The 27,061-nt window shown below is 42.5% G+C and overlaps 1 protein-coding gene across 2 annotated transcripts in view; it reads left to right on the top strand.

Moving 5' to 3' along the window:
• Window positions 1–3,645: 3,645 nt before the first annotated feature.
• The window catches only part of LOC115105453 (uncharacterized), a 71,262-nt gene continuing 47,846 nt past the window's right edge, over window positions 3,646–27,061 (top strand). The window contains exons 1-3 of one of the 2 annotated variants that reach the window (XM_029627528.2): window positions 3,646–3,923; window positions 4,928–5,018; window positions 19,596–20,167. In XM_029627528.2, coding sequence (XP_029483388.2) covers window positions 3,808–3,923; window positions 4,928–5,018; window positions 19,596–20,167 — 779 coding nt within the window. In that variant the 5' untranslated portion in view covers window positions 3,646–3,807. The remainder of the gene's footprint in view (window positions 3,924–4,927; window positions 5,019–19,595; window positions 20,168–27,061) is intronic. The other variant, XM_029627529.2, reaches the window with a different exon arrangement.

Raw genomic sequence — 27,061 nt, 5'->3', positions numbered from 1 at the left:
AGGACCTCCACATCCGGCTTCTTCACCTGTGGGATCATCTGAGACAAGCCACCTGGACAGCCAATGAAACTGAGGGGTATTTCTGTTTCTAATAAAGCCCTTTTGAGGGGGAAAACTCATTCTGATTGGCTGGGACTGGCTCCCTAGTGGGTGGGCCTATGCCCTCCCATGCCTACCCATGCCTGCACCACTGCCCAGTTATGTGAAATCCATAGATTAGGGCCTAATGAATTAATTTAAATTGTCTGATTTCCTTATATGAACTGTAACTCAGTAAAATAGATGAAATTGTTTCATTTTGCGTATATTTTTTAAATTCAGTATAGTTTGGGGAATGGCCTCATCTCTGAGGGATAATCCTCAGGGCCAGATGCTTTGATGGCAGGTAGCCATATGCGGGGCAGCTGGCATAGAAACCCCCCGCTGAGAGAAAGGAGTTCCAATGACGGACCTTAGCCGGTGGTGGACGGTTGTTGGGTACCTTTTTCCGTAACACAGCAAGTAAGAGAACATGGGTAACATATAAATGCATCCCAAGACTTATGCCCATTGGTTGAAAGAGGGGAAGGTGATAACTGCAAGAGTGTGCCCATAGGTTAAACGGCAAGCGTGAGGAATATGCATTATTGTGCCGTGCTGATAGGCTATAAGGTAAATAGGTGAATGACATTCCACGTGTTGCTAATAGAAAAGAGGAAAAACATTAAGCAATGCTGATTATGATAACTTTTGTAATCACTAATATATATATATCTTATATATATAGAGAATAGGAAACTGTTAATTATGGTATGCTTACTGTATTAGGATAAAGCGAGCTAGCCATTCAGACCAGCCTTATTGATTGAACCATCGTAAACTACATAACACTACCTGTTATGAAAAATACTTGGCTTGATAGAAATATATTCTAGAGGGTATCCTATATTCAATACATTAGTAGGCCTTGTTGTATGCATGTGTCCCAAAATAGCAAATGTACCTTGGTCCAGGGTCAGCTCCAGCGAGATTCCTGGGTTGTCCAGCCTAAGCAGTTCAGGTATTATATTTGTGACAAAAATAAATATACACGGGCTCCCGAGTGGCGCAGAGGTCTAAGGCACTGCATCGCAGTGCTAGAGGCGTCACTACGGACCCTGATTTGATCCTTGGTTGTATCACGACTCAGAGAAAGCCCAAGAGGCCTAGGTTTTCCATGCAAGCCAGAAAGTACCGTACTCCAGTCTTGTGCACATGCCTTTGGTCCCAAGCAAACAAATCTTGATTGTCACACAGAGATCCGCATTTTAAAAGTTGATTAATAACACTTTCCTGTGGATATTTGGTTGAAAATGTTTAAAAAACCAACACAACAGACAATCGGCAGAGCAAGTTCAAATTAAGTTTATTCAACATTCTGACTTGTAAAGGGACTGTTTGGATTTTCCTTACATAAATGTGCGTGGTGTTGCCTAAATAATTTGAAGGTATCGCCACGTTTTGTGCCTATAACCACATGTAGGCCCAGTCAGTCACTAATAATCCCTAGAGGATTGTCTGGGAGTATGTTGGGAATATTGACATATCTCATTTAATACTCAAATGGGGCATAGCCTGTCCTGCCCCAGTATCTGTGCATTAGACATGTCGAAGATGAGTATGACGTGTCTCGTCTCTAACAACCAGGAAGCTCTTTTTCAAACTCCCATTAGAACTCTGCAAGCATTATAATGTTTGTTATTCACCAAACATGGAGTTTTGCTGAGCAACTATCTTAATTTACAGACGGTGTGTACTTCCAAAATAGGATTTAATACAAATGTACAAGCAAGCGAATTGCACAGGTCGGAAGTCTACAAAAGCTCAATATATTGGAGGTGCCAAAGAGGCATTTATCAGTTGCTTGTACATTTTTATTTGGATACTATTTTGGAAGTACATAGTGCCACAGATTATCCATTAAATTGATCAAATACTCAAGATGCTGCTCTAACAATGAAAGAAATGTCTTAAAAAATGGAAGACAGTCGGGAGGAGGCAAGATCAGGTGGGACCATTCTAGCCAATAAGAGGGCAGAGATACGAGTGTACAACTCCAAGATGAGATGTTTTTTCTCAAAGTTGCAGGGATGTCACGTGTCCTACTTATATCAGTACACTAGTAACAACCTAAGCATTACGAAACTTATATTCGATCAAATAAGCCATTACATTTTTTGTTAACTAAATTCGACACACTCTCATTGACGTCCATACAACAACTTCTCGTTCGCTTGGTGAGCAAAAAAAAAAAAACATCTACTGGAGAAGACGGATTTTAGGCCGTTATCCCTCATGCTTCGCCTCTATCTCTCTGACACTGCGGTCTAAAATACCATTTATGCTTTGTCTGAAAATGTGGTCAGAGGCTCCGTATGACGGGTGTGACGCAATCGCAGAGACTCTAGACGTATGCAGAGGCCAAATTGAGCTCCATACTGCATCGCCGTCTGTCTCCCAAATGTTGTAACAATGTGGACAGGGTTCCGTATTGCTCCGTAATGACATGATTGGTTGATCGTAGGTGGGGCAGGAGATCCTGTATAAACACAAACTCACTTCATTGACAAAAGCTATGCGCTGCACCGCAAGAAGTATGACTGCATTGATTTCTGCAGAGGCCGCATCACTGCACGGTAACAGATTGACCATGTAACGCATTTTTTATTTAACTAGGCAAGTCAGTTAAAAACATTATGTTTATTTATTTACAATGACGGCCTAGGAACACCAGGGGCAGAACGACGTATGTTTACCTTGTCAGTTCGGGGATTCGATTCACCAACCTTTCGGTTATTGGCCCAACGCTCTAAACACTAGGCTACCTGCTGCCTTTAATGGGCGAGACTAGCATATAAGGACACAGCTGCCGCATAAACTGAATAGCCAAAACCCCAAACTGAATCTTACCTTTACCAAACCATTAACCCTGAGCTAATTTGTTTGCTATCGGTGTGGGTGTCAGGTGTGTCCTTAAAGCCCTTTCCCTGTTTAATGGACGTTTGAATTGGAGCTTCCTGGGCATTATGGCGCTTTCAAGACAACTGGTCCACTGTTCAAAACAACCGAGAACTCGGAAATCTCCGACTTCAGTGCGTTCAAGACAACAGAGAACTCGGAAAAAAACAAGCTCATACTGGGACAAATATTTTTTAACGATCATCCAACTTGGAATTCCGAGTGGGAAACTCCGGCATCTTTCTAGAGCTCCGATCTGAAGATTACCGACGTCATGATTTGACCTCGTTCTTTTCTGAGTTCCCAGTTGTCTTGAAAGTACTGAAGTCGGAGATTTCCGAGTTTCCAATTCCCAGTTGTTTTGAACACGACAATAGAGGAGGCGCTTTATACTTATTCATCGTCGACATCTTTAATGCCTAGTTCAACTACTACTCGGAACGTGGAATCTCAAACATTCCTGACTTGAACCTGGTTGTAGTTACAAGCGTGCCACGTTTGAATGAAAAATAATCGGAAATGTCAGAGTTTCCTAGTTCCAACGAGTATATGAACGCGGCATTACCGCACAGATACTGGGGCAAGCAAGCATGCCCACGCTAACATACTTCTACTGTATGACATATCATTTGAATATGCCAAATAGCTCCTCCCCATTTTCCTATTGCTACAGCGTAGTAGGGGTTGGACTGGAGTAGAGCACATTACGTCCATAATGAGTCGAGACATGAAGGAATTTACAAAACTGTAGTTTTACAAAAATATCGTGGGTCACCTCAGTGACTCGAGCTATTCAACTCATTGTCCAGATGTGACTGTTTCAGAACTGTTATGTCAAACATGAAAAGACAAAGTTCATGGCAGGAGGATATCGCCCGAAACTTTTCCAGACTATTTCAAAGAACTAGATCTCAAGAACCTGAGAAAACAGAGGAAAGCAACATCAGGTTTGAACCACAAAGTTAACATTGTAACAAATAACAATCCTACTTTAGTGTAGTGGCTTTCCAGCTTCTAGTTTTGGCAACAAAACCGTGCTTGAATATGATGTGAAGCACGAGGGCGAGAGGTTTTGCCGGAACGACAGACTGGTCGCAATCTGTTACATTTTCCATCTACATTGTAACTTCTCTCGAAATCTAACATTATCATTCTGTTTCTATGTAGGCTATCTTCTTCGCTGTTTTATATCTATCAACTACATAGCCCATTCATAGACTCTAACTATCTTTAGCGCCTATTGATGGAGGTATCTTCCCGAGGGATTTTTGTTGAGGCCCAAAGCTTGCTCCAAACGTTGATACTCATCGCTAGATGGATGGTTTTGGAAACATAAGAAACGTATATTTCACATCAGCTATATAAAAAAACTAAATGTTACATTCTACACACCTTTATTGGGACGGTGTTCCCACAGCCATGTTACAGCGCTTGTTTAAGAAGACAGAGGTGACCACCTGTGCTATTAGGTATCTAGCATGCTCTGAACACCTGTGTGAAATCATAACTGGGGAGGAAAGTCAACTGGAGGCACACAGCATATGGATCTGTGCAAATCAGATGCAGTAATTGCATATGTTTTATTTGAAAGATGCTGCAATGTACGCCACTTTTCATCCTTGCCTTTCATTCAGCATTTAGTAATAGCAATTTAACGGCATGTAGCCTAATGGTTAGAGCTATGTGCCAATAACCAAAAGGTTGCAGGATCGAATCCCTGACAAGGTAAAAATCTGTCGTTCTGCTCCTGAACAAGGCAGTTAACCCACTGTTCCTAGGCCTTCATTGAAAATAAGAATTTGTTCTTAACTGATTTGCCATGTTAAATAAAGGTTAAAAAAAATGAGTGTGGGGGAGAACCAAAAATCCAACAGGTCTTCTGCAGTATAAAACTAATGTGCACCTCTGGTTAATTCTTCTGACCTATTTTTTTTTTCTCTCCCATCACCAGTGGCCAGGAGAATCCAGTCAGCAGCAACCTCAGCAGTGAGACCAATGAAGGGGAAACATCGCTGCACCAAGAAGACCTGGAGCTGTCCAAGGTATGGAGGTTAAGCAGAGCTGACTGGTCAATCCATATCTGGTGCCCAGGTAGCACTATTGCTTCAGTCTCTCTCCTTTCCCCATCCTGGGCTCGAACCAGGGACCCTTTGCACACATCGACAAAAGTCACCCACGAAGCATCCGTTACCTATCGCTCAACAAAAATCGCAGCCCTTGCAGAACAAGGGAAACAACTACTTCAAGGTTTCAGAGCGAGTGAAGTCTCCGACTCAAATGCTACTAGCGTGCATCGCTAACTAGCTAGCCATTTCACACCGGTTACACCCATAACTGTGTACAAGTAAACAAGGCTTGCACAGAGAGAACCAGTAACACTAACAGAGCTGCTGTCGAATGCGGAGTAGAACAGTTGAAAACATGCGGCATATGCTGAGTTGCATGAGGATGATTGCATAAGAAGTGGCCCAAGGTTTGTCTTGAAGCTCTTGCCCTCAGGCTGCTTGTGTGTGTGTGTGTGTGTTGCATGCACACACGCATTTGTTTAATACAGTAGTGTTAAGGACAGTAAGGGATCTCACCATCAACCAGAGCGGTTTGGTTTTGCAGTCAGGGCTGTGGGCTTACATTTTCCAATAGCCTACTCCTGGCAAATTATAATGCTGACCATGGCAGTATATTATTTGCACGTAACCAGAAATAGTTCTAGCATAGCTTTTAAAGTCAGCATAACAACAGGATTTGCCCCTGACTCAAGTGGTCCCCTTTATAGTAGGTCTGACTTGAATACCATTTCTGTAGCCACCGTTCTACCAGACATCCTCCAGCCTACAAATACTTGCTTACAAGTTTCTGGGAAAATAAATACACAGTCTACTGGGCTCGTTAGGCCATCAATCAAATGGAGAATTATGTCAGGCTATACTGTATGTGCTGCCCAGTTGAGAGAGGGAAGGAGCTCATATTTCCTCTGCTGAATCGCTCTCCCTCGCTCTCTCTCTACTGTAAATAGTATTGACTTGGGTTGGTCTTGCTAAACAGACATTTTGAGTGAATTGGTGAGTTTATCATTACCTGAAATAAGTGTCTTTGTGCGAGTGACTCCACCTGCCCTGACCTCAGCTTACATCAACAATGTCACGTGACTATGTTTGCACGTGCCTACATGTGCCAAAGCTCTCTGTCGATGTGCCTATGAAAGTGTGTGTGTAGGGGTGTGGGGTTGCTAATGTATGAGTATACAGTATATAATGTAGAAGGATGTGTGTGTGCACTCGCATGACTCATGGTCAGGAGGAGCTATATTAGGAGCACTCTATAAAGACTCCAGAGTTTGGGAATGCTGAGAAGTCTTGCTACCGTGGCTTGTCTAGCAATACAATCCCTCGTCCGAAGTGGAAGGTCAAATTTTAAAATGTCAAAATATGAACAACCAAATTGCATTCATAGCCTTGAATATTCTCTTTACCCCTTCATCTCCTCCTCTTGTTCCCCTTTTTCCTCCCTTCAAGCTGTCCTCCTCTCTCAAATGGTTCCGCATTAGCTGCTAGCCTCTTTGTCTGGACTGAAAATACCCCTTTAGTCATATGCTTATTGGCTATGCTTAGAACTCTGTTGTTGTTGTGTTAAGTAAAGTATCTATCCCTGGCAGTCAGACATATTTTGTGTCTCACACATGTTTAGCCTACAGAGGGTGGAAAATACTAACAAAAGACTGAGAACCAGCATCATTGTGACTAGAACCTAACCAATAATAAACACCTCTATGAAGGGTACCTACTATAAGTACCTCATAACCTATTCATACACATTCATAAGCGGTGCGTAAGTATTTAAAAAATGTTTACACTCATGTCTACACTCGCGAGTTGACATTTCCATTATGTCACCTATAGTAGGTATACTGCAATGACCACTGTTGGGTGGCTGACTTTTATGAAATGCCTATGTTTTTCTTGTGAATGTGTTATGAAGGTGTCATGACATCATTATGTAGGTACCCTTGAAATAAAGAGTTACATACCCCTCTCTCAAACAGAAAAGCAACATTGGCATCTTTCCTTATTTTCTATTTCCTCTGTGTTAGATCTTAGCTATAGCATGCTGAGTTTTCCTTGGCTTGTCACCCTCTTCCTGTGTTAAGGCTGTTGTTGGAAACATTAAGTAGGTCAACGGCAGCAATAGAAAATAGGAAGCTGCTTTTCTCCGTCAGTTTGTTGGCTTTGTCAGCGGGCCAAACAAGCAGAGAATGGGCTCATCAAAACACGTTCCCCCACCTCACGGCCGGCCACCCTCCCAGCCCTCCTGCGGAGCGTCTCGCCACAGAAACAGGGAGGGAGGGAGGGAGGCAGGCATCTGTCTGATGTCTGGGTGCGGGATATACAGTAAAGTCCGAAGTTATTGACACCCTTGATAAAGATTAGCTATAATGACTAAAATAAATAATTCAAGAAATGTTCTATATTGTATACTAAAAATAATTTGGAAATTATATTATTTTATTACAATTGCTCAGAGAAGAGATTTTGTTTTTTATTACTATAAAAAAAATCTCAAAGGTATGGGTCAAAATGGTTGACACCCCTGAAGATTCTTATAAATGAAGTAGTCCAAAGTATAGTAGTATTTGGTTCCATATTCCTATCATGTAATGACTACAAACTTGTTGGATGCATTTGTAGTCCGTTCTGGTTGTGTTTCAGATTATTTTGTGCATAATAGAAATTAATGGGAAATAATGTATTGTGTAGTTTGAGTCACTTTTACTGTAAGTAAGAGTAGAATATGTTTCTAAACACTTCTACATTCATGTGGATGCTACTATGGTTACAGATAATCCTGGATGAATTGTGAATAATGATGAGTGAGAAAGTTAGAGGGTCAAAGATCACCCCCCCCCCCCAGATATAATAACATCCCCTGTTATTGGTAATGGTGAGAGGTTAGCATGTCTTGGGGTCTTTGGATCTTTGAACACAACCAAAACTAACTGCAAATGCATCCAACAAGTGTGTAGAGTCACAAGCTTGTCATTGCGCGATAGGAATATGGGACCAAATACTTACCTTTAGACTACTTTATTTATAAGAATCTTTAGGGTTGTCAATGATTTGGACCCCTGATTACTTATTAAACCAAATCTATTTCTCTGAGCAATTGTATTAGTATAAAATAATATAATTTCCCCCCAAAATGTAGCATACAATATAGCTCAGTATTTTAATTATTTATTTTATACAGTCATTATTGCTCATCTTTATCAAGGGTGTCCATAATTTCGGACCCTTCTGTAGCTAGCGGGCTCATCAACTGACTGGCTCTACTAGATGGTGAGGGATTTGTGACTAAAGGTGTCCGCATAAATGGGTTCAGTTTTCTCCTAGCAGAACTCGGCTAGGCGACGCGACCGTCTGTTCTCGCATACTCTCTAAAGACCTTTACTTTATTTTTTATTTTTTATTAGTTAAAGATAAATCAAGAAATCTGTAATTAATGTTGACATTTTTGCCAAGGAAGTCTCGCAATCTTCCATATAACTTAAGATGTTTGGTGCAGTATTTCTCAAGTGAAAAAATGGGCATGAAAACTAGTCTCCTCTTGTTGAATGGCAAGACACAGTACCGGAGGAATACATGGGAGTCCAGTAGTGCAGGAGTGATAGTGAGTCCAGTAGTGCAGGAGTGACAGTGAGTGCAGGAGTGACAGTGAGTCCAGTAGTGCAGGAGTGACAGTGAGTCCAGTAGTGCAGGAGTGACAGTGAGTCCAGGCAGGAGTGACAGTGAGTCCAGTAGTGCAGGAGTGACAGTGAGTCCAGTAGTGCAGGAGTGACAGTGAGTCCAGTAGTGCAGGAGTGACAGTGAGTGCAGGAGTGACAGTGAGTTCAGGAGTGACAGTGAGTCCAGGAGTGACAGTGAGTCTAGGAGTGACAGTGAGTCCACTAGTGCAGGAGTGACAGTGAGTCCAGTAGTGCAGGAGTGACAGTGAGTCCAGGAGTGACAGTGAGTCCACTAGTGCAGGAGTGACAGTGAGTCCAGGAGTGACAGTGAGTCCACTAGTGCAGGAGTGACAGTGAGTCCAGTAGTGCAGGAGTGACAGTGAGTCCAGTGACGGCCAGAAGGAATGGTGGAGGGATCGTAGAGTAGGTTTGTATCTCGATTATGAGAACATTTGGGACAGTGAGGACTATTTATGTCTCCTCTATCAGTCTAGAGAAAGTGTCTGGCCTCAGTGCCCTGTGATGACCTGGACTCACGCCTTCACAAAAAGTTTTATTTCTATAAAGTGAGCATGGCTGGCAATGTTTTTGACTTCGAGAAGGCCAGGTCATGGTCAAAGCCGATTTTTAAGAATACTTTTTGGGTGTATTAAAAATATACGTTATGCGTCAGATAACCATTTAATATTCATTTTATGTAAGTTTGTGAGTCATGGTGCAGTGCTTAATCCTATCCCAACCAAGTGAGAGAGACATCCCCTGTCTGTTGGTCTGTGCTCATCCTTTGTGATGAGCTGGAGGATAATTTAATGAGGAGAGGTTCAGTTAAGGCCTCCCTGTGAAGGGTGAGGCAAACACAGTGATACCAGAGCTAGTTTACTGGTTGGAGATGTTCCAGGAGAGGCATTGTGCTAAAGGATCACAGGCTTTATGTTCTAATAATTCTAATATTAAATGTTAATATAAATAGATTTCAATTATATAAATAGATTTAATTGATATTCTTTCATAATGTTCTCAGAGAACTAGATGGTGAAAACATATCCAATCCTTTTCCTGCTAGTGTTCTTGAAGGAAAAGGAAACGAAGAGAGGAGCATGCTGTTGAGTATTGTGATACAAGCCCCCTGCCTTCAGATACTGCCTTCGACCACTCTAATCTATTGTGTCTGGACCTTGACAGCAGCTGTCTGATTGATTTGGTGACCCTAATTCTGCTCCCTTCCCCCCCAGCCCCCACTTCTTAAGATTTGTCATGTTAAAATCTAGTCTGGTAGCACATTACTTTGTCTTCATGTGGATACTGTCATCTCAAGGCAGGAAGTGAGTAGCTGAGGAAGTAAGAGAAACCACAACGTAAGAGAATGCTCTGGTTGCTGATTGCTAATGGGCAAAGAGTGCAGGATGTCCATACACAGTGCCTTCAGAAAGTATTCAAACCCCTTTTCTTTTACCACATTTTGTTGTGTTACAGACTGAATTTAAAAATGGATGTAATTGAGAATCTTTGTCACCGCCCTACACACAAGCAGGTATTCTAGCGGTTGAGTGTTGGGCCAGTAATCGAAAGGTCGCTGGTTTGAACCCCAGAGCCGGCAAGATAAAAAATATTCCGTTCTTCCCTAGAGATTGGCAGTTAACCTCCAACAACAACTGCTTCCAGAGCGCCGATGACGTGGACGTCGATTAAGGCAGCCCCCCGCACCTCTCTGAATCAAAGGTGTTGGGTTAAATGCGGAAGACACATTTCGATTGAATCCATTCAGTTGTGCAACTAACTAGGTATTCCATTCCCCATAATGTCAAAGTGGAATCATGTTATTTTTTAAAATCTGATGTCTTAAGTCAATAAGTTTTCAACCCCTTTGTTATGGCAAGCCTAAATAAATTCAGGAGTAAGAATTTGCTTAACAAGTCACATATTAAGTTGCATGGACTCACTCTGTGTATCATGACAAAAGGCGAGACCCAGATGCAGACACAGGATGCAGATGGTTGGAGTCTTACAATATTTATTAATCCAATAGGGTAAATCAAGAGAATGGTCGTGGACAGGCAAAAGGGTCAAAACCAGTTCAGAGTCCAAAAGGTACCAAAGGGCAGGCAGAATCAAGGTCAGGGCAGGCAGGTTGATCAGGCAGGAGGGAAAGTAGTCCAGAGTCAGGCAGGGGTCAAAACCGGGGGGAGTATCAAAAAAAGGAAGAACACGCTGGTTGACTTGAATAACATACAAGACGAACTGGCACAGAGAGACAGGAAACACAGGGCTAAATACACTGGGGAAAACAAGCGACACTTGGAGAGGGTGGAGACAATCACAGGAACAGGTGAAACAGATCAGGGCGTGACACTGTGTGCAATAAAGGGAAAGGGGGTGCCTAGTCAGTTGTACAACTGAATGCATTCAACTGAAATGTGGTTTCCGCATTTAACCCAACCCCTCTGAATCAGAGAGGTGTGGGGGGCTGCCTTAATCAACATCTACGTCTTCCTGGGGAACAGAGGGTCAACTGCCTTGCGCGGGGCAGAATGACAGATATTTACCTTGTCAGCTCGGGGATTCGATCCAGCAACCTTTCGGTTACTGGCCCAATAGTGTTTTAACATGATGTTTTCATGACTCTCATCACACACATCAAATTTGATCAAATCAGTAGACCTTACAGTGAACTGCTTACTTACAAGCCCTTAACCAACAATGCAGGTTTAAGAAAATACCTATAAAAAAAATTAAGAGATAAGAATAACAAATAATTAAAGAGCATCAGTAAATAACAATAGCTGGGCTTTATACAGTGTGTCGGTACAAAGTGAATGTGCCGGAGCAGGGCTGTCGATAATTGAGGTAATATGTACATGTAGGTAGAGTTATTAAAAGTGACTATGCATTGATAGTAACAGAGAAGGGGGGGGCAATGCAAATAGTCTGGGTAGCCATTTGATTAGTTGTTCAGGAGTGTTAGAGCCGATTTGGACACATTTGTATAAAAGACTGAACATACCGAGCTCCATGTACATTTGTGTAAATATATTAAATATTAATGACATATTTGTATAAAAGACTGAACATACCGAGCTCCATGTACATTTGTGTAAATATATTAATGTACTTGATGAAATATTAGGTACTTACCTTTTATGATTTATATTTACCTGATTGAGATATATTCATTTGTTAGTGTAATTTAGTTTTTGGCCCCCCCTCTTGCCTATTCATTGTATTGTGGTAAGTGTGTTAGGATAAAGGCAGGAAGTTGGGCCTTCGGGGGAGGGAGCCCTTTCTAGATGCGGGAGCGGTATAGTTTTTTTGACCATACAGACAGGTCATATTATGTCTTTTCCATATCAAGTAATCTATGCTTTAAGTTGATTGGATAATCATTTATTTGTTAGATATAAGAAGAATAAACATTTCTGTTGCACCATATCCCTGGATGTCATTGAATGTTTAGCCGTTTGGAAAACTTGAGTGTGGACTATGCGTACCAAACGACCCCGCTTCAGGCTTGGGCAGTGGCTATAGTAAAGAGGAAAGGAAGCTATTACAAGGAGTCTTATGGCTTGGGGGTAAAAGCTGTTTAGAAGCCTCTTGGACCTAGACTTGGCGCTCTGATACCGCTTGTCATGTAGTAGCTAAGAGAACAGTCTATGACTAGTGTGGCTGGAGTCTTTGAATTTTTTTGGGCCTTCCTCTGACACTGCCTGGTATAGAGGTTCTGAATGGCAGGAAGCTTGGCTCAGGTGATGTACTGGGCCGTACGCACTACCCTCTGTAGTGCCTTGCTGTCGGAGGTCAAGCAGTTGACATACCAGGCAGTGATGCAGCCCGTTAAGATGCTCTCAATTGGTGCAGCTATAAAAGCTTTTGATGATCTGAGGACCCATGCCATATCTTTTAGATTAACTGTGAGGTCCCTCAGTCGAGCTGTGAATTTCCAACACAGTGTAACGGGATTCATCTGGTGAAGGAGAGGAGGACCAAAATGCAGCGTGGTTGAAATTCATGTTTGTTTTTTAATAAGAAAACTATACATGAATAAACTACAAAAACAATAAATGTGAAAACCCGAAACCAGTCCCGTGTGGTACAAACACTGACACAGGAGACAATCACCCACAAAATCCAACACCAAACAGGCTACCTAAATATGGTTCCCAATCAGAGACAATGACTAACACCTGCCTCTGATTGAGAACCATATCAGGCCAAACACAGAAACAGACAAACTAGACACACAACATAGAATGCCCACTCAGATCACACCCTGACCAAACAAAACATAGAAACATACAAAGCAAACTATGGTCAGGGTGTGACACACAGATTCAACCACAAAGATCAGGGAAGTTTTCCAATGCCCCTCAAAGAAGGGTAGATGGGTACAAGTAAAGAAATCTGACATTAAATATCCCTTTGCGCATAGTGAAGTTATTAATTAGACTTTGGATGGTGTATCAATACACCCAGTCACTACAAAGATACTGGTGTCCTTCATAACTCTGTTGCCGGAGAGGAAGGAAACCACTCAGTGATTTCACCATAAGGCCAATGGTGACTTTAACAGAGTTTAATGGCTGTGATAGGAGAACTGAGGATGGATCAACAACATTGTAGTAACTCCACAATTACTAACCTAATTCACAGAGTGAAAAGACGTATGCCTGTACTTAATACAAATATTCCGAAGCACGCATCCTGTTTGCAGCAAGGCACTAAAGTAATACTGCAAAAGATGTGACAAAGCAATTAACACTTTCCTGAATACAAAGTGTTATGTTTGGGGCAAATCCAATACAACACATTACTGAGTACCACTCTGCATATTTTCAAGCATAATGGTGGCTGTATCATGTTATAGGTATGCTTGTTGTAATCGTTAAGGACTGGAGAGTTTTTCATGATGAAAAAGAAACGAAATGGAGCAAAGCACAGGCAAAATCCTAAAGGAATACCTGGTTCAGTCTGCTTTCCACCAGACACTGTGTCAGAAGGTGAGTGTAGCTGGTGCATGAAGTCAGGCACAGGAGAGCAAAATGAGTGAGCAACGTACTATACTCAAAAAATAAGGCACAAGGTAAACAAACACACTTGACCAATAACCAACGGTAAATATTACACACGGGTGAAAACAGCACCCGTTGAAAAACCAGCCATCATGAACCGAACTGAACATAGAAATAATCACGCACAACAAACATGGGTGAAACAGAGGGTTAAATACATGAACATGTAATTGGATAATGAAAACCAGGTGTGTAGAAAATAAAGACAAAACCAAGGGAAAATGAAAGATGGATCAGCGATGGCTAGAAGACCGGTGATGTCGAACGCCGCCCGAACAAGGAGAGGGACCGACCTCTGCGGAAGTCGTGACACACTGGGAGATGAATTGACCTTTCAGAAGGACAATAACCTAAAACACACTGCCAAATCTACACGAGATGCTTACCAAGAAAACAGTGAATGTTCCTGAGTGGCCAAGGTATAGTTTGGACTTAAATCTACTTGAAAATCTGGAAATGGAAATACTTGAAAATGGTTGTCTAGCAATGATCATCGACTAATTTGACAGAGCTTGAAGAATTTAAAAAAGAATAATGGGCAAATGTCGCACAATCCACGTGTGGAACGCTCTTAGAGACTTACCCAGAAAGCCTCAGCTGTAATCATTGCCAAAGGTGCTTCTACAAAGTATTGACTCAGGGGTGTGAATACTTAGGGGTGTCTTTCATTTTTAATACACTTTCAAACATCTGTAAAAAACATGTTTTCACTTTGTCGTTATGGGGTATTGTGTGTAGGTAGGTGAAGGGGGGGGAGGTTTCAAAACAAGATGACATAATATCCACCAGTTTTGCCCGCTGGGAATAGTTCAATGAGATTGCTTTGATTCGTACATTTTATGCAGGGTATGCCTGAGTGGTATACCAGGGTATTTGAAAAAGCTATTGTATGACGGGAGAAAGTGGAGCTGGTGAGTCCATAGCGTTTTATACAGTGATTTAAATTGTTTTTTCCCCCTCATCAATCTACACACAATACTCCATAATGACAAAAGCAAAAACAGGTTTTTAGAAATGTATGTACAGTGGGGAGAACAAGTATTTGATACACTGCCGATTTTGCAGATTTTCCTACTTACAAAACATGTAGAGGTCTGTAATTTTTTTATCATAGGTACACTTCAACTGTGAGAGATGGAATCTAAAACAAAAATCCAGAATATCACATTGTATGATTTTTAAGTAATTAATTTGCATTTAATTGCATGACATAAGTATTTGATCACCTACCAACCAGTAAGAATTCCGGCTCTCACAGACTTGTTAGTTTTTCTTTAAGAAGCTCTCCTGTTCTCCACTCATTACCTGTATAAACTGCACAGGTTTGAACTAGTTACCTGTATAGAAGACACCTGTCCACACACTCAATCAAACAGACTCCAACCTCTCCACAATGGCCAAGACCAGAGAGCTGTGTAAGGACATCAGGGATAAAATTGTAGACCTGCACAATTGTAGACCCGGCTGGGATGGGCTACAGGACAATAGGCAAGCAGCTTGGTGAGAATGCAACAACTGTTGGCGCAATTATTAGAAAATGGAAGAAGTTCAAGATGACAGTCAATCACCCTCGGTCTGGGGCTCCATGCAAGATCTCACCTCGTGGGGCATCAATGATCATGAGGAAGGTGAGGGATCAGCCCAAACCTACACGGCAGGACCTGGTCAATGACCTGAAGAGAGCTGGGACCACAGTCTCAAAGAAAACCATTAGTAACACACTACGTTGTCATGGATTAAAATCCTGCAGCGCACGCAAGGTCCCCCTGCTCAAGCCAGCGCATGTCCAGGCCTGTCTGAAGTTTGCCAATGACCATCTGGATGATCCAGAGGAGGAATGGGAGAAGGTCATGTGGTCTGATGAGACAAAAACAGAGCTTTTTGGTCTAAACTCCACTCGCCGTGTTTGGAGGAAGAAAAAGGATGAGTACAACCCCAAGAACACCATCCCAATCGTGAAGCATGGAGGTGGAAACATAATTCTTTGGGGATGCTTTTCTGCAAAGGGGACAGGACGACTGCACCGTATCGAGGGGAGGATGGATGGGGCCATGTATCGCGAGATCTTTGCCAACAACCTCCTTCCCTCAGTAAGAGCATTGAAGATGGGTCGTGGCTGGGTCTTCCAGCATGACAACGACCCGAAACACACAGCCAGGGCAACTAAGGAGTGGCTCCGTAAGAAGCATCTCAAGGCCCTGAAGTGGTCTAGCCAGTCTCCAGACCTGAACCCAATAGAAAATATTTGGAGGGAGCTGAAAGTCCATATTGCCCAGCGACAGCCCCAAAACCTGAAGGATCTGGAGAAGGTCTGTATGGAGGAGTGGGCCAAAATCAATGCTGTAGTGTGTGCAAACCTGGTCAAGAACTACAGGAAACGTATGAACTCTGTAATTGCAAACAGGTTTCTGTACCAAATATTAAGTTCTGCTTTTCTGATGTATCAAATACCTATGCCATGCAATAAAATGCAAATTAATTACTTAAAAATCATACAATGTGATTTTCTGGATTTTTGTTTTAGATTCCGTCTCTCACAGTTGAAGTGTACCTATGATAAAAAATTACAGACCTCTACATGCTTTGTAAGTAGGAAAACCTGCAAAATCGGCAGTGTATCAAATACTTGTTCTCCCCACTGTATGTATATAAAAACAATGGAAATATCACATTTAGGGTCGTTCTGTTGGAAGGTGAACCTTCGCCCCCAGTCTGAGGTCCTGAGCGCTCTGGAGCAGCTTTTCATCAAGGATCTCCCTGTACTTTTTCACGTTCATCTTTTCCTCGATCTTAACTAGTCTTCCAGTCCCTGCCACTGAAAAGCATCCCCACAGCATGATGCTGCCACCACCATGCTTCACCGTAGGGATGGTGCCAGGTTTCCTCCAAAAGTGACGCTTGGCATTGAGGCCAAAGAGTTCAATTTTGGCTTCATCAGACCTTGTTTCTCATGATTTGAGAGCTCCTTAGGCACCTTTTGGCTAACTCCAAGCGGGCTGTCATTTGCCTTTTACTGAGGAGTGGCTTCCGTCTGGCCACTCTACCATTACGGCTTGATTGGTGGAGTGCTGCAGAGATGGTTGTCCTTCTGGAAGATTCTCCCATCTCCACAGAGGAACTCTGGAGCTCTGTCAGGTGACCGTCGGGTCTTGGTCACCTCCCTGACCAAGCCCTTCTCCCCCTATTGCTCAGTTTGGCCGGACGACCAGCTCTAGGAAGAGTCTTGGTGGTTCCAAACTTCTTCCATTTGAGAATGATTGAAGCCACTGTGTTCTTGGGGACCTTCAATTCTGCAGAAATTTTTTGGTACCCTTCCCCAGTTCTGTGCCTCAGCACAATCCTGTCCCGGAGTTCTACAGACAATTCCTTCGACCTCATGACTTGGTTTTTGCTCTGACATGAACTGTCATATGTGGCACCTGATATGTGTGTGTGTGTGCCTTTCCAAATCATGTCCAATCAATTGAATTTACCACAGGTGGATTCCAATTAAGTTGTAGAAACAAGGGATGATTAATGGAAACAGGATGCACCTGAGCTCAATTTCAAGTCTCATAGCAAAGGGTCTGAATACTTATATAAATAATGTATATCTGTTTTTTATTTTTAATACATTTTCAAACATTTATTAAAACCTGTTTTTACTTTGTCATTGTGGGGTGTTGTGTGTAGATTGATGTGGAAAAACATTTATTGAATCAATTTTTGAATAAGGCTGTAATGTAGCAATGTGGAAAAAGGGAAGGGGTCTGAATACTTTCCGAACGCATCTCCATAGGCCTTTAATTGCTAGTGTGACATAATTTTACCATCCTTATTTACAGTGTCATTCATAAACATGATACCTTCCTTGTAAAAGTTTTTTAAAGAACATTTGTTGTTCCTTTATCAGTACATTGGATTTTAGACATATCAAATTGTATTTGTCACATGCGCCGAATACAACAGTGCGTAGACTTTACTGTGAATTGCTTACTTACGAGCCCTTTCCCAACAATGTAGAGTTAAAAAGTACGAAAAATGTCCTAAAAATAACAATACCAAAACTATATACAAAGAGTACCGGTACCGAGTCAATCTGCAGGGGTATAAGGTAGTTGAGGTAATATGTACATGTCGGTAAGGGTAAAAGTAGCCAGGCAATCAGGAAAGATAATAAACAGAGTAGCAGCAGCTTGTGTGTGTGTGTTGGCGTGTCAGTGTAGTATGTGTGTGTGTGCATAGAGCCGGTGCAAGAGATTCCGTACAAATAAAAAGGGGCTCAATGCAAATAGTCAGGGTAGCCATTTGATGAACTGTTCAGCAGTCTTATGGCATGGAGGTAGAAGCTGGAGTCTTTTCGTCCCAGACTTGGCACTCCGGTACTGCTTGCAGTGCGGTAGCAGAGTCTTTGACAATTTTTAGGTCTTTCCTCTGACACCACCTACATTTTTATGACCACTTTTATGGAATTATTTTCATTTTACCATGAGGCGTAGAGAAACATTTTCAATTCTACAGCTAATTTCCTGCAGTTCTACGTATTTTGTCATAGGGTGGAGAGATGTTTTCATTTTTTAATGTGATAGCTGAGCTAACAAAATTAGCACAACTGCTAACAAAACTAGCACAAACTAATAGTGAAATCATGTAAACCCAGTTAGCTAAATGCTAACAAGCAAAAACGAACAAAATTGCAAAGTCTGGCAAATCCAGCTCATAAAGTTATACAGCATAGCTAGTAGTTACTGAATGTCATTTTCGGTGAGTGTGGACATTTACAAGCTAAAGTGAACGAGAGAAATTAACAAAGGTTTGATGCATGCTTGTTTGGGGGTGGAGTTAATTAGAATAATAGCCAGTGTGTAGAATAACACCCAAACATGCAAAGGAGAATATTACATTTTTCTACCTTTGTGTACCTATTTAGGATACATCACCATGAAGTGAATGACGTTCATATTACACATTTCTGTATAGTACAGATCAAGGACCCATGATGTCATTCTGTTACCTTCATTCTATTATCGGGTGTTGATCCACTTCACTTACTCTAGTTCAATAACCAAAATAGATTTTTTTCAAACTCCAGGTCTCATGTCATAGCTAGCACCTCATTCTTTCTGCAGACATCTTTGAATCATAATTTGGAGTAGATATTTAAGAATTTATGGAACATAACAATAACATCACATAAAAAAACTTAAGGAGATTTTACTGTCATTCTGTTACTAAACTTTGCATCTGCACTGTTCCTCAAGTAAATGTGTCTTAGTCAAATTGTCAGTGGCAATTGTTAAAAGTAGACTTCTGCATATAGGTGGGCGGTTTATTAAACTTTGCAATCCATAGTTTTAGCTTGGCATACATTTTGTGTTAAAATGTTAGTCTCCGCGTCACTCTGTTAATGTGGAATTGCCCAAATGCATGTGGTGCTCTTTTCCCTCTGTATGACTCCTCGGTTCACATGGCTATCTGCAGGGACATACGTGCAACAAGATGTAAACATGGGCTCTATCTCATTTACGACCCTGGCTGGCTGCTGCGGTGCTGAGAGAGTTAACCGCATTGTGGGCAGGGCTATGGGGGAGGGGAGAGATGTGTGCTCCATAGACACATTTGCATTAGAGTGCCGCTGCTGCCTCTTAGCTGCTTCTGCTATAGAGGGCACAGCCGGTGGAATGAGAGAGTTTACCGGAATTTCACAGGAATCTTACTCCTCTCTCGCCCCCTGTTCTACATTTTTGCCAGGGTGCTGCTGTGCAATGCTGTGTCAACGGCAAGCCTGCTGCTGAGAAAGTTAATCTTATTTGCTCTCACACACCCCTCTCTCATTCTGTGTCATTCTCTTGTGGTTCCAGGCATTCCAAAGCACGGAAGAAAAGGGAGACGGAAGAGAGGAAGGAGTGCCAGGAGAGGCACTGGAGGACGAAGAGAGAGAGAGAAAGGAGAAAGGAGGAGAGGGCAGCAGCAGCATATTGGACGATGCTGGGGGGTCCTCGGAGGACCAGCCCCTCGTCCTGCCCCCCTCAGTGGACTCCCCTTGCTCTCCGGTGAGCCCCCTGGGGCCCGGCTCTCCCACACCTCCTCCCCCTTTAGATGCCTTCTTCAGGAGACTAGGGAGTTTGTTCCACTTCAAGGCTGAACCAACCAGAGGAGCCCAGCCGCAGGAGGAACAGCAGCAGGCAGAGGAGGGAGGAGAAGGACAAGAGGAGGAGAAGACAGCATTAGCAGTGGTGTCTGTTGAGCCAGACCTCTCAGGAATGACATGTGGTGCAGAGGTGGAACAGGACCACTGTGACTCGGCTGGGAGGCTGACAGGAAATAAGGACACTCGGCACACAGAGACAGAGGACAGGAGAGAGGGAGCGTCTGACTTACCTGGTGTAGCGACGTCCACACGGAGTCAAACGCACACAGACCTGGAGAAACCGTGAGTACTGTACTTCCTTCACATGCGTGCGTTTGTGTTTATGTCTGCATGCGCTTGTGTGCGTGCATTCATGAGTGTGTAATGGTTGAAGGGAGACTACTCCCTTCAATGTTGATCTATGTAATTGTCAATGTATGTGAACAACAAACAAGCCATATTTTTGTTAATCCCAAGCCTCAGTTTCTCGCCCTTTCCTGGGTTGTTTCAGGAGCGGCACTTTGAGTTCCCTAAGATCCAGTTTAGTAATACGAATCGCTTGAACGCCTTAAAGCAGATTTGGGACAATAACAACAACAGCCAGGAAGTGTAAAGACCGTGGACAAACCTACCATTGTAGCCTGAGCTTAAAGAGGTATGAACTTCAAAGGCAGCCTTAGCGGATCTGCTAGGAATTAGCACTAGTGGTGCCCGGCCTGGAATCTACAGTGCATTCGGAAAGTATTCAGACTCCTTTCCTTCTTCCACATTTTGTTACGTTACAGCCTTATTCTGAAATTGCTTAACCTCTTGAAGCTAGGGGGCACTATTTTTATGTTTGGAAAAATAACGTTCCCAAAGTAAACGGCCTATTTCTCAGGACCAGATGCTAGAATATGCATATAATTGACAGATTAGGATAGAAAACACTCCAAAACTGTCAAAATATTGTCTGTGAGTATAACAGAACTGATATTGCAGGCGAAACCCTGAGAAAACTCAAACCAGGAAGTGGCTTCTATTTTGAAAGCTCCATTTAAAGGGATATCAACCAGATTCCTTTCCTATCGCTTCCTCAAGGTGTCAACAGTCTTCAGACATAGTTTCAGGCTTTTATTTTGAAGAATGAGTGTGAATGACCACATTGCGTAAGTGGATAGGTGGGGGCTCTCAGAGTGAGTTGTGCGCAAAAGAGAAAGGCGGCCATTGTTACTCCCGGTCCTAGTGAAAAGACAACTGTCCCGGTTGATATATTATCGAATAGATTTTTGAAAAACACCCTGAGGATTGATTATAAAAAACGTCTGACATGTTTCTGTGAACATTATGGATATAATTTTGAATTTTTGTCAGCGTTATCGTGACCGCTCTTACCGGTGGATTCCTGGGCATAACGCACCAAACTAACGGAGGTATTTGGATATAAAAAATATCTTTATGGAACAAAAGGAGCATTTGTTGTCTAACTGGGAGTCTCGTGAGTGAAAACATCCGAACATCATCAAAGGTAAACTATTAATTTGATTGCTTTTCTGATTTTCGTGACCAAGTTAACTGATGCTAAGTGTACTTATTGTTTTGTCGAGCGATCGATAAACTTACACAAACGCTTGTATTATTTCGCTGTAAAGCATAATTTCAAAATCTGAGACGACAGGTGGATTAACAAAAGGCTAAGCTGTGTTTTGCAATATTGCCCTTGTGATTTCATGAATATGAATATTTTCTAGTAATATTATTTGACTGTGGCGCTATGCTATTCAGCGTTGCTGATGACAATTATCCTGGATCCGGTATGGGTGGTTCAGAAAGGTTAAATACATTTTTTTCCCTCATCAATCTACACACAATACCCCATAATGACAAAGCAAAAACAGGTTTTTAGACATTTTTGCAAATAATGATTAAAAACTAAACGCCTTATTTATGTAAGTATTCAGACCCTTTGCTATGAGACTCAAACTTGAGCTCAGGTGCATCCTATTTCCATTGATCATCCTTGAGATGTTTTCACAACTTGATGGGAGTCTGTGGTAAATTCAATTGATTGGACATCATTTGGAAAGGCACACGCCTGTCTATATATGATCCCACATTTGACAGTGCATGTCAGAGCAAAAACCAATCCATTAGGTCAAAGAAATTGGCCTTAGAGCTCAGAGACAGGATTGCGTCGAGACACAGATCTGGGGAAGGGTACCAAAACATTTCTGGAGCATTGAAGGTCCCCAAGAATACAGTGGCCCCCATCATTCTTAAATGGAACCACCAAGATTCTTCCTAGAGCTGGCCAAACTGAGCAATCGGGGGAGAAGGGCCTTGGTCAGGGAGGTAACCAAGAACCCGATGGTCACACTGACAGAGCTCCATAGTTCCTCTGTGGGGATGGGAGAACCTTCCAGAAGGACAATCATCTGCAGCACTCCACCAATCAGGCCTTTATGGTAGAGTGGCCCGATGGAAGCCACTCCTCAGTAAAAGTTACATGACAGCCCGCTTGGAGTTTGCCAACAGGGACTTAAAGGACTCTCAGACCATGAAAAAGCAAGACTCTCTGGTCTGATGAAACCAAGATTGAACTCTTTGGCCTCAATGCCAAGCGTCACGTTTGGAGGAAACATGGCACCATCCCTACGGTGAAGCATGGTGATGGTAGCATCCTGCTGTGGGGATGTTTTTCAGCGGCAGGGACTGGGAGACTAGTCAGGATCGAGGGAAAGATGAACAAAGCAGAGTACAGATGGATCCTTGATGAAAACTTGCTCAGGACCTCAGACTGGGGTAAAGGTTTAAAAGGACAACGACCCTAAGCACACAGCCAAGACAATGCAGAAGTGGCTTCGGGACAAGTCTCTGAATGTCCTTGAGTGGCCCAGCCAGAGCCCGGACTTGAACCCAATCGAGCTTGAGGGTATCTGTAGGGAAGAATACAGGTGTGCCAAGCTTGAAGCGTCATACCCTGGAAGACTCGTGGCTGTAATCGCTGCCAAAGGTGTTTCACAAAGTACTGAGTAAAGGGTCTGAATACTTATGTACAGTGGACTCCAAAATTACTGGCACCCTTAACTGGCAATGCACAAACAATATTTACAAATATATAAACAATATAATTAAAGAGAAACTCAAAATACCAAAATGCGAGAAATACTGTACTTTATTAATGTTTCAATGGAACCCACCAAAATCATCTGATTTAAAAAAAAAATCTGTCCTCAATTAATGTTTTACAATTAATGGCACCCTTAAAGAGTTTTGTAAATAACATCTACCAAAATTAAACCAGGTGTTAAATTCCACTTATTTAAGTCTTAAGGAACTATATTGAGCCATTACATCACTTCCTGTTTCACCAGGTTATAAAAATGAGGTAACACACATGCAGTATCCCTTTGTCATCCAACCATGAAGAAAACTAAAGAACTGGCAGTTCAAAAGAGACAGATGGTCATAGACCTTCATAAATCTGGTAATGACTACAAGAAGATCCACAAACGATTGACTATACCACTGAGCACTGTCAGGGCAATTATTAAAACTTTCAAAAGATATGGAACAGTTGAAAACCTCACGGGTAGAGGACGCAAGTGCATTTTGCCCTCCAGGATAGGGAGGAAGATGGTGAGAGAAGCAACAAAATCCCCAAGAATCACTGTGAATGAATTGCAGGCGTCGGTGGCGTCTTGTGGTGACCAAGTTTCAAAAAGCACCATCAGATGCCACCTCCACAACCACAGGCTCTTTGGAAGGGTTGCCAGAAGAAAGCACTTTCTGACCCCAAGACACAGATGCGAGCGCTTGGAGTTTGCCAAATGTCATTTAAATTATGACTGAAATAAGGTGCTCTGGTCAGATAGAGCATCGGCATGTTTGGCTTCAAGACAGAGATGCATACAAGGAGAGGCACCTCATACCCATGGTGAAATATGGTGGTAGGTCAGTGATGTTTTGGGGCTGTTTTAATTAATGAATTCCACCAAGTATCCGGCAATTTTGGCTGACAATCTGGTTGCCTCTGCCAGAAGGCTGGGACTTTCCAAAACATTCCTCAAGACCCACACAGAAATGGTTCTGTGACAACAAAATAAATGTTCTGCCATGGCCATCTCAGTCGCCGGACCTCAATCGAATCGAAAATCTGTGGGCTGTTGAAGAGGGCAGTTGATAAGCACAAACCCAAGAATGCGAATGATCCTGAAAGGATCTGCATAGAGGAATGGTCCAAAATCCCTCCAAATGTGTTCCTTAACCTTGTCAAACATTACAGGAAAAGACTCCATGCTGTTATCCTTGCCAGAGGTGGTTGCACTAGGTACTAAATGAGGAGTGGCAATAATTATGAAACCTTGATTTTGGTGATATTTATTTTGTATTAAATAATTGTATGATTTTGGTTGGTTCCATTGAAACATAAATAATGTACAGTATGTCTCACATGTTGGTATTTTGAGTTTATCTCTATAATTATATTATTTCTATTTTTTTAAGTATTGTTTGTGCAGTCAGGGGTGGCAGTAATTTTGGAGCCCACTGTAAATGTGATTATGAGGTATTGTCATTGAGGTATTGATGAGGTTAATTTTAGAATAAGGCTGTAATGTAACAAAATGTGGAAAAAATCAAGGCGTCCGAATACTTTCCTGAATGCACTGTGCACTATATTCCAGAGGTCTATGGTGGCCCTTGGCATGGGTGTTAGCTCACCTGGGCACCGCGTGGGCAGGGGCTTGCGGACGGGCACCATCCCGATATGGATCCTTACACCATCACATGGTGGGATGAATGAACCCTCAAGGCATCACATAATGTTTGGGATACAACAGGCCTGTGTAGTGACACCCATACTGTTTGACAGTGCTGGCTTTCATGTGGCTACCAAACCAGAAGTAGGACAAAGTCCCACCAGATACTGATCTACAATCAGTTTAGCATTTCCTCCCTAATGGTTAAAGTTAGTATTTGGGGGGAGGGTAAACTGATCCTAGATCTGTACCCATGAAGACATTGGGAAATCTAGGGCATTCCCATGGTTGCTGCTACACTTGAAGGAAAGGAGATGGGCTCTGGGATCATATTAGGATAATGCTAACAGATTAGCAGGCAGCATTATGTAAACCCTCAGCCAGTTAAAAGAAGAAGGAGCCTTTCACTTAGATCAAATCCTCCTCGGTTACCTCAGGTTCCCCCCATGGAGAAAACCACTGTGTAGCTAACCGGTCATCCATACGGCTTTGTCTAAACAATGGACACATTGCATTCAGAGGGATAGGTTACCAAGGTCAGTTGGATGTTCTTCACGGGTACAGTGGCTGATGGGAGCAGTATAGATAAGAGAGGCTACTGCCAGTACAGCAGGTACGTGCTATTTAGCAGTAGACAATGAGCTGTCACTGCACCATTGAACACAAATCAAGCTAGGACCACATATTCTTCCTGGAGACTCTTCTCAAACCTGAATACTGTTGGTCAGTGACCGAAAAAAGCAGTTTATTTTGATTTTTTTGGTTCCTCATTAACTTTTGCAGAAGCAGCGGCTACTCTTCCTGGGGTCCACAAAAAGCAACATACGCATCAAAACACTGATACACTAATAGACAAGCCAGTCATACAGTCATACAGTCATACAAATGTAAAAAACAAACGATATACAAACAATATAACAACAAAAATGGTGAGTTAGTGTGTTTGTTTGTCCCCTCACAGTCCCTGCCATTCACTATGGTGTGTGTGTGTGTGTGCACGTGTGTACATGGGTTGTGTGTATTTGTGTGTCCCCCTCAGTCTCCTCCGTTCATTATGGTGTGTGTGTGTGTATGCTAGGGTGTCACACATGGGACACTCTCTCTCACTCTCTCTCCCTGTCTCTCTTTCTCTCCCTCTTTTTCACTTTGTCTCACTCCCTCTCTCTTTGTATCACTCCCTCTCTCTCCCTATCGCTGTCTGTGACCTCTGGGCTGTTTTAACACCCTGTCCGTGTCAATATCAGCCAGGAGTGATTTTTTTCCCATGTCTCCAAATATACCAGGCCACAACAAGAGCTGGGGAGTGTTTGAGGTAGAGGCAAATTCTCTCCTGATGTTCGGTTTCTCTGAGGCTTGAGTTTGGAGTAACTTTACAGATTATGTTGGAAATGTTCCTCTTAAATGCTGTATTTAAGTGCCTGTTACGGTTTTTAGCCTGTGGTTATTTAGGTTGGCACAAAGGTGGACAGACCGCGTTGTCCCTGGACCCTGTAGTGCATCTCTACCCTCTGCCCATCAGCTCAGATTACTTTGATGTGCACGTGTGTATCAGCACTGAGAGGTGACCATGACTATGCACAACACACACACACACCAGAGTTTCCATTAGCTGGTACAGTGTCTTGCGAAAGTATTCACCCCCTTGGCATTTTTCCTATTTTGTTGCCTTACAACCTGGAATTAAAATGGATTTTTTTGGGCAGTTTTTGTCATTTGATTTACACAAAATGCTTACCACTTTAAAGATCCAAAATAGTTTTTCTTGTGAAACAAACAATAAATAAGACAAAAAAGCTCTTCACCCCCCCAAAGTCAATACTTTGTAGAGCCAACTTTTGCAGCAATTACAGTTGCAAGTCTCTTGGGGTATGTCTCTATAAGCTTGGCGCATCTAGCCACTGGGATTTTTGTCCATTCTTCAAGGCAGAACTACTCCAGCTCCTTCAAGTTGGATGGGTTCTGCTGGTGTCCATCAATCTTTAAGTCATACCACATATTCTCAATTGGATTGAGGTCTGGGCTTTGACTAGGCCATTCCAAGACATTTAAATGTTTCCCCTTAAACCACTCGAGTGTTGCTTTAGCAGTATGCTTAGGGTCATTGTCCTGCTGGAAGGTGAACCTCAGTCCCAGTCTCAAATTCTGGGAGTCTGAAAAAGGTTTCCCTCAAGAATTTCCCTGTATTTAGCTCCATCCATCATTCATTCAATTCTGACCAGTTTCCCAGTCCCTGCCGATTAAAAACATCTCCACTGCATGATGCTGCCACCACAATGCTTCACTCTGGGGATGGTGCTCTTGGGGGGATGAGAGGTGTTGGGTTTGTGCCAGACATAGCATTTTCCTTGATGGCCAAAAAGCAACATTTTTGTCTCATCTGACCAGAGTACCTTCTTCCATATGTTTGGGGAGTCTCCCACATGCCTTTTGGCGAACACCAAATGTGTTTGCTTATTTT

This window comes from Oncorhynchus nerka, linkage group LG22 (genome assembly GCF_034236695.1).
Source record: "Oncorhynchus nerka isolate Pitt River linkage group LG22, Oner_Uvic_2.0, whole genome shotgun sequence".
Taxonomy (NCBI): Eukaryota; Metazoa; Chordata; class Actinopteri; order Salmoniformes; family Salmonidae; genus Oncorhynchus; species Oncorhynchus nerka.
The sequence above is the reverse complement of the archived record's forward strand: the minus strand, read 5'-3'. Positions and strand labels throughout refer to the sequence as shown.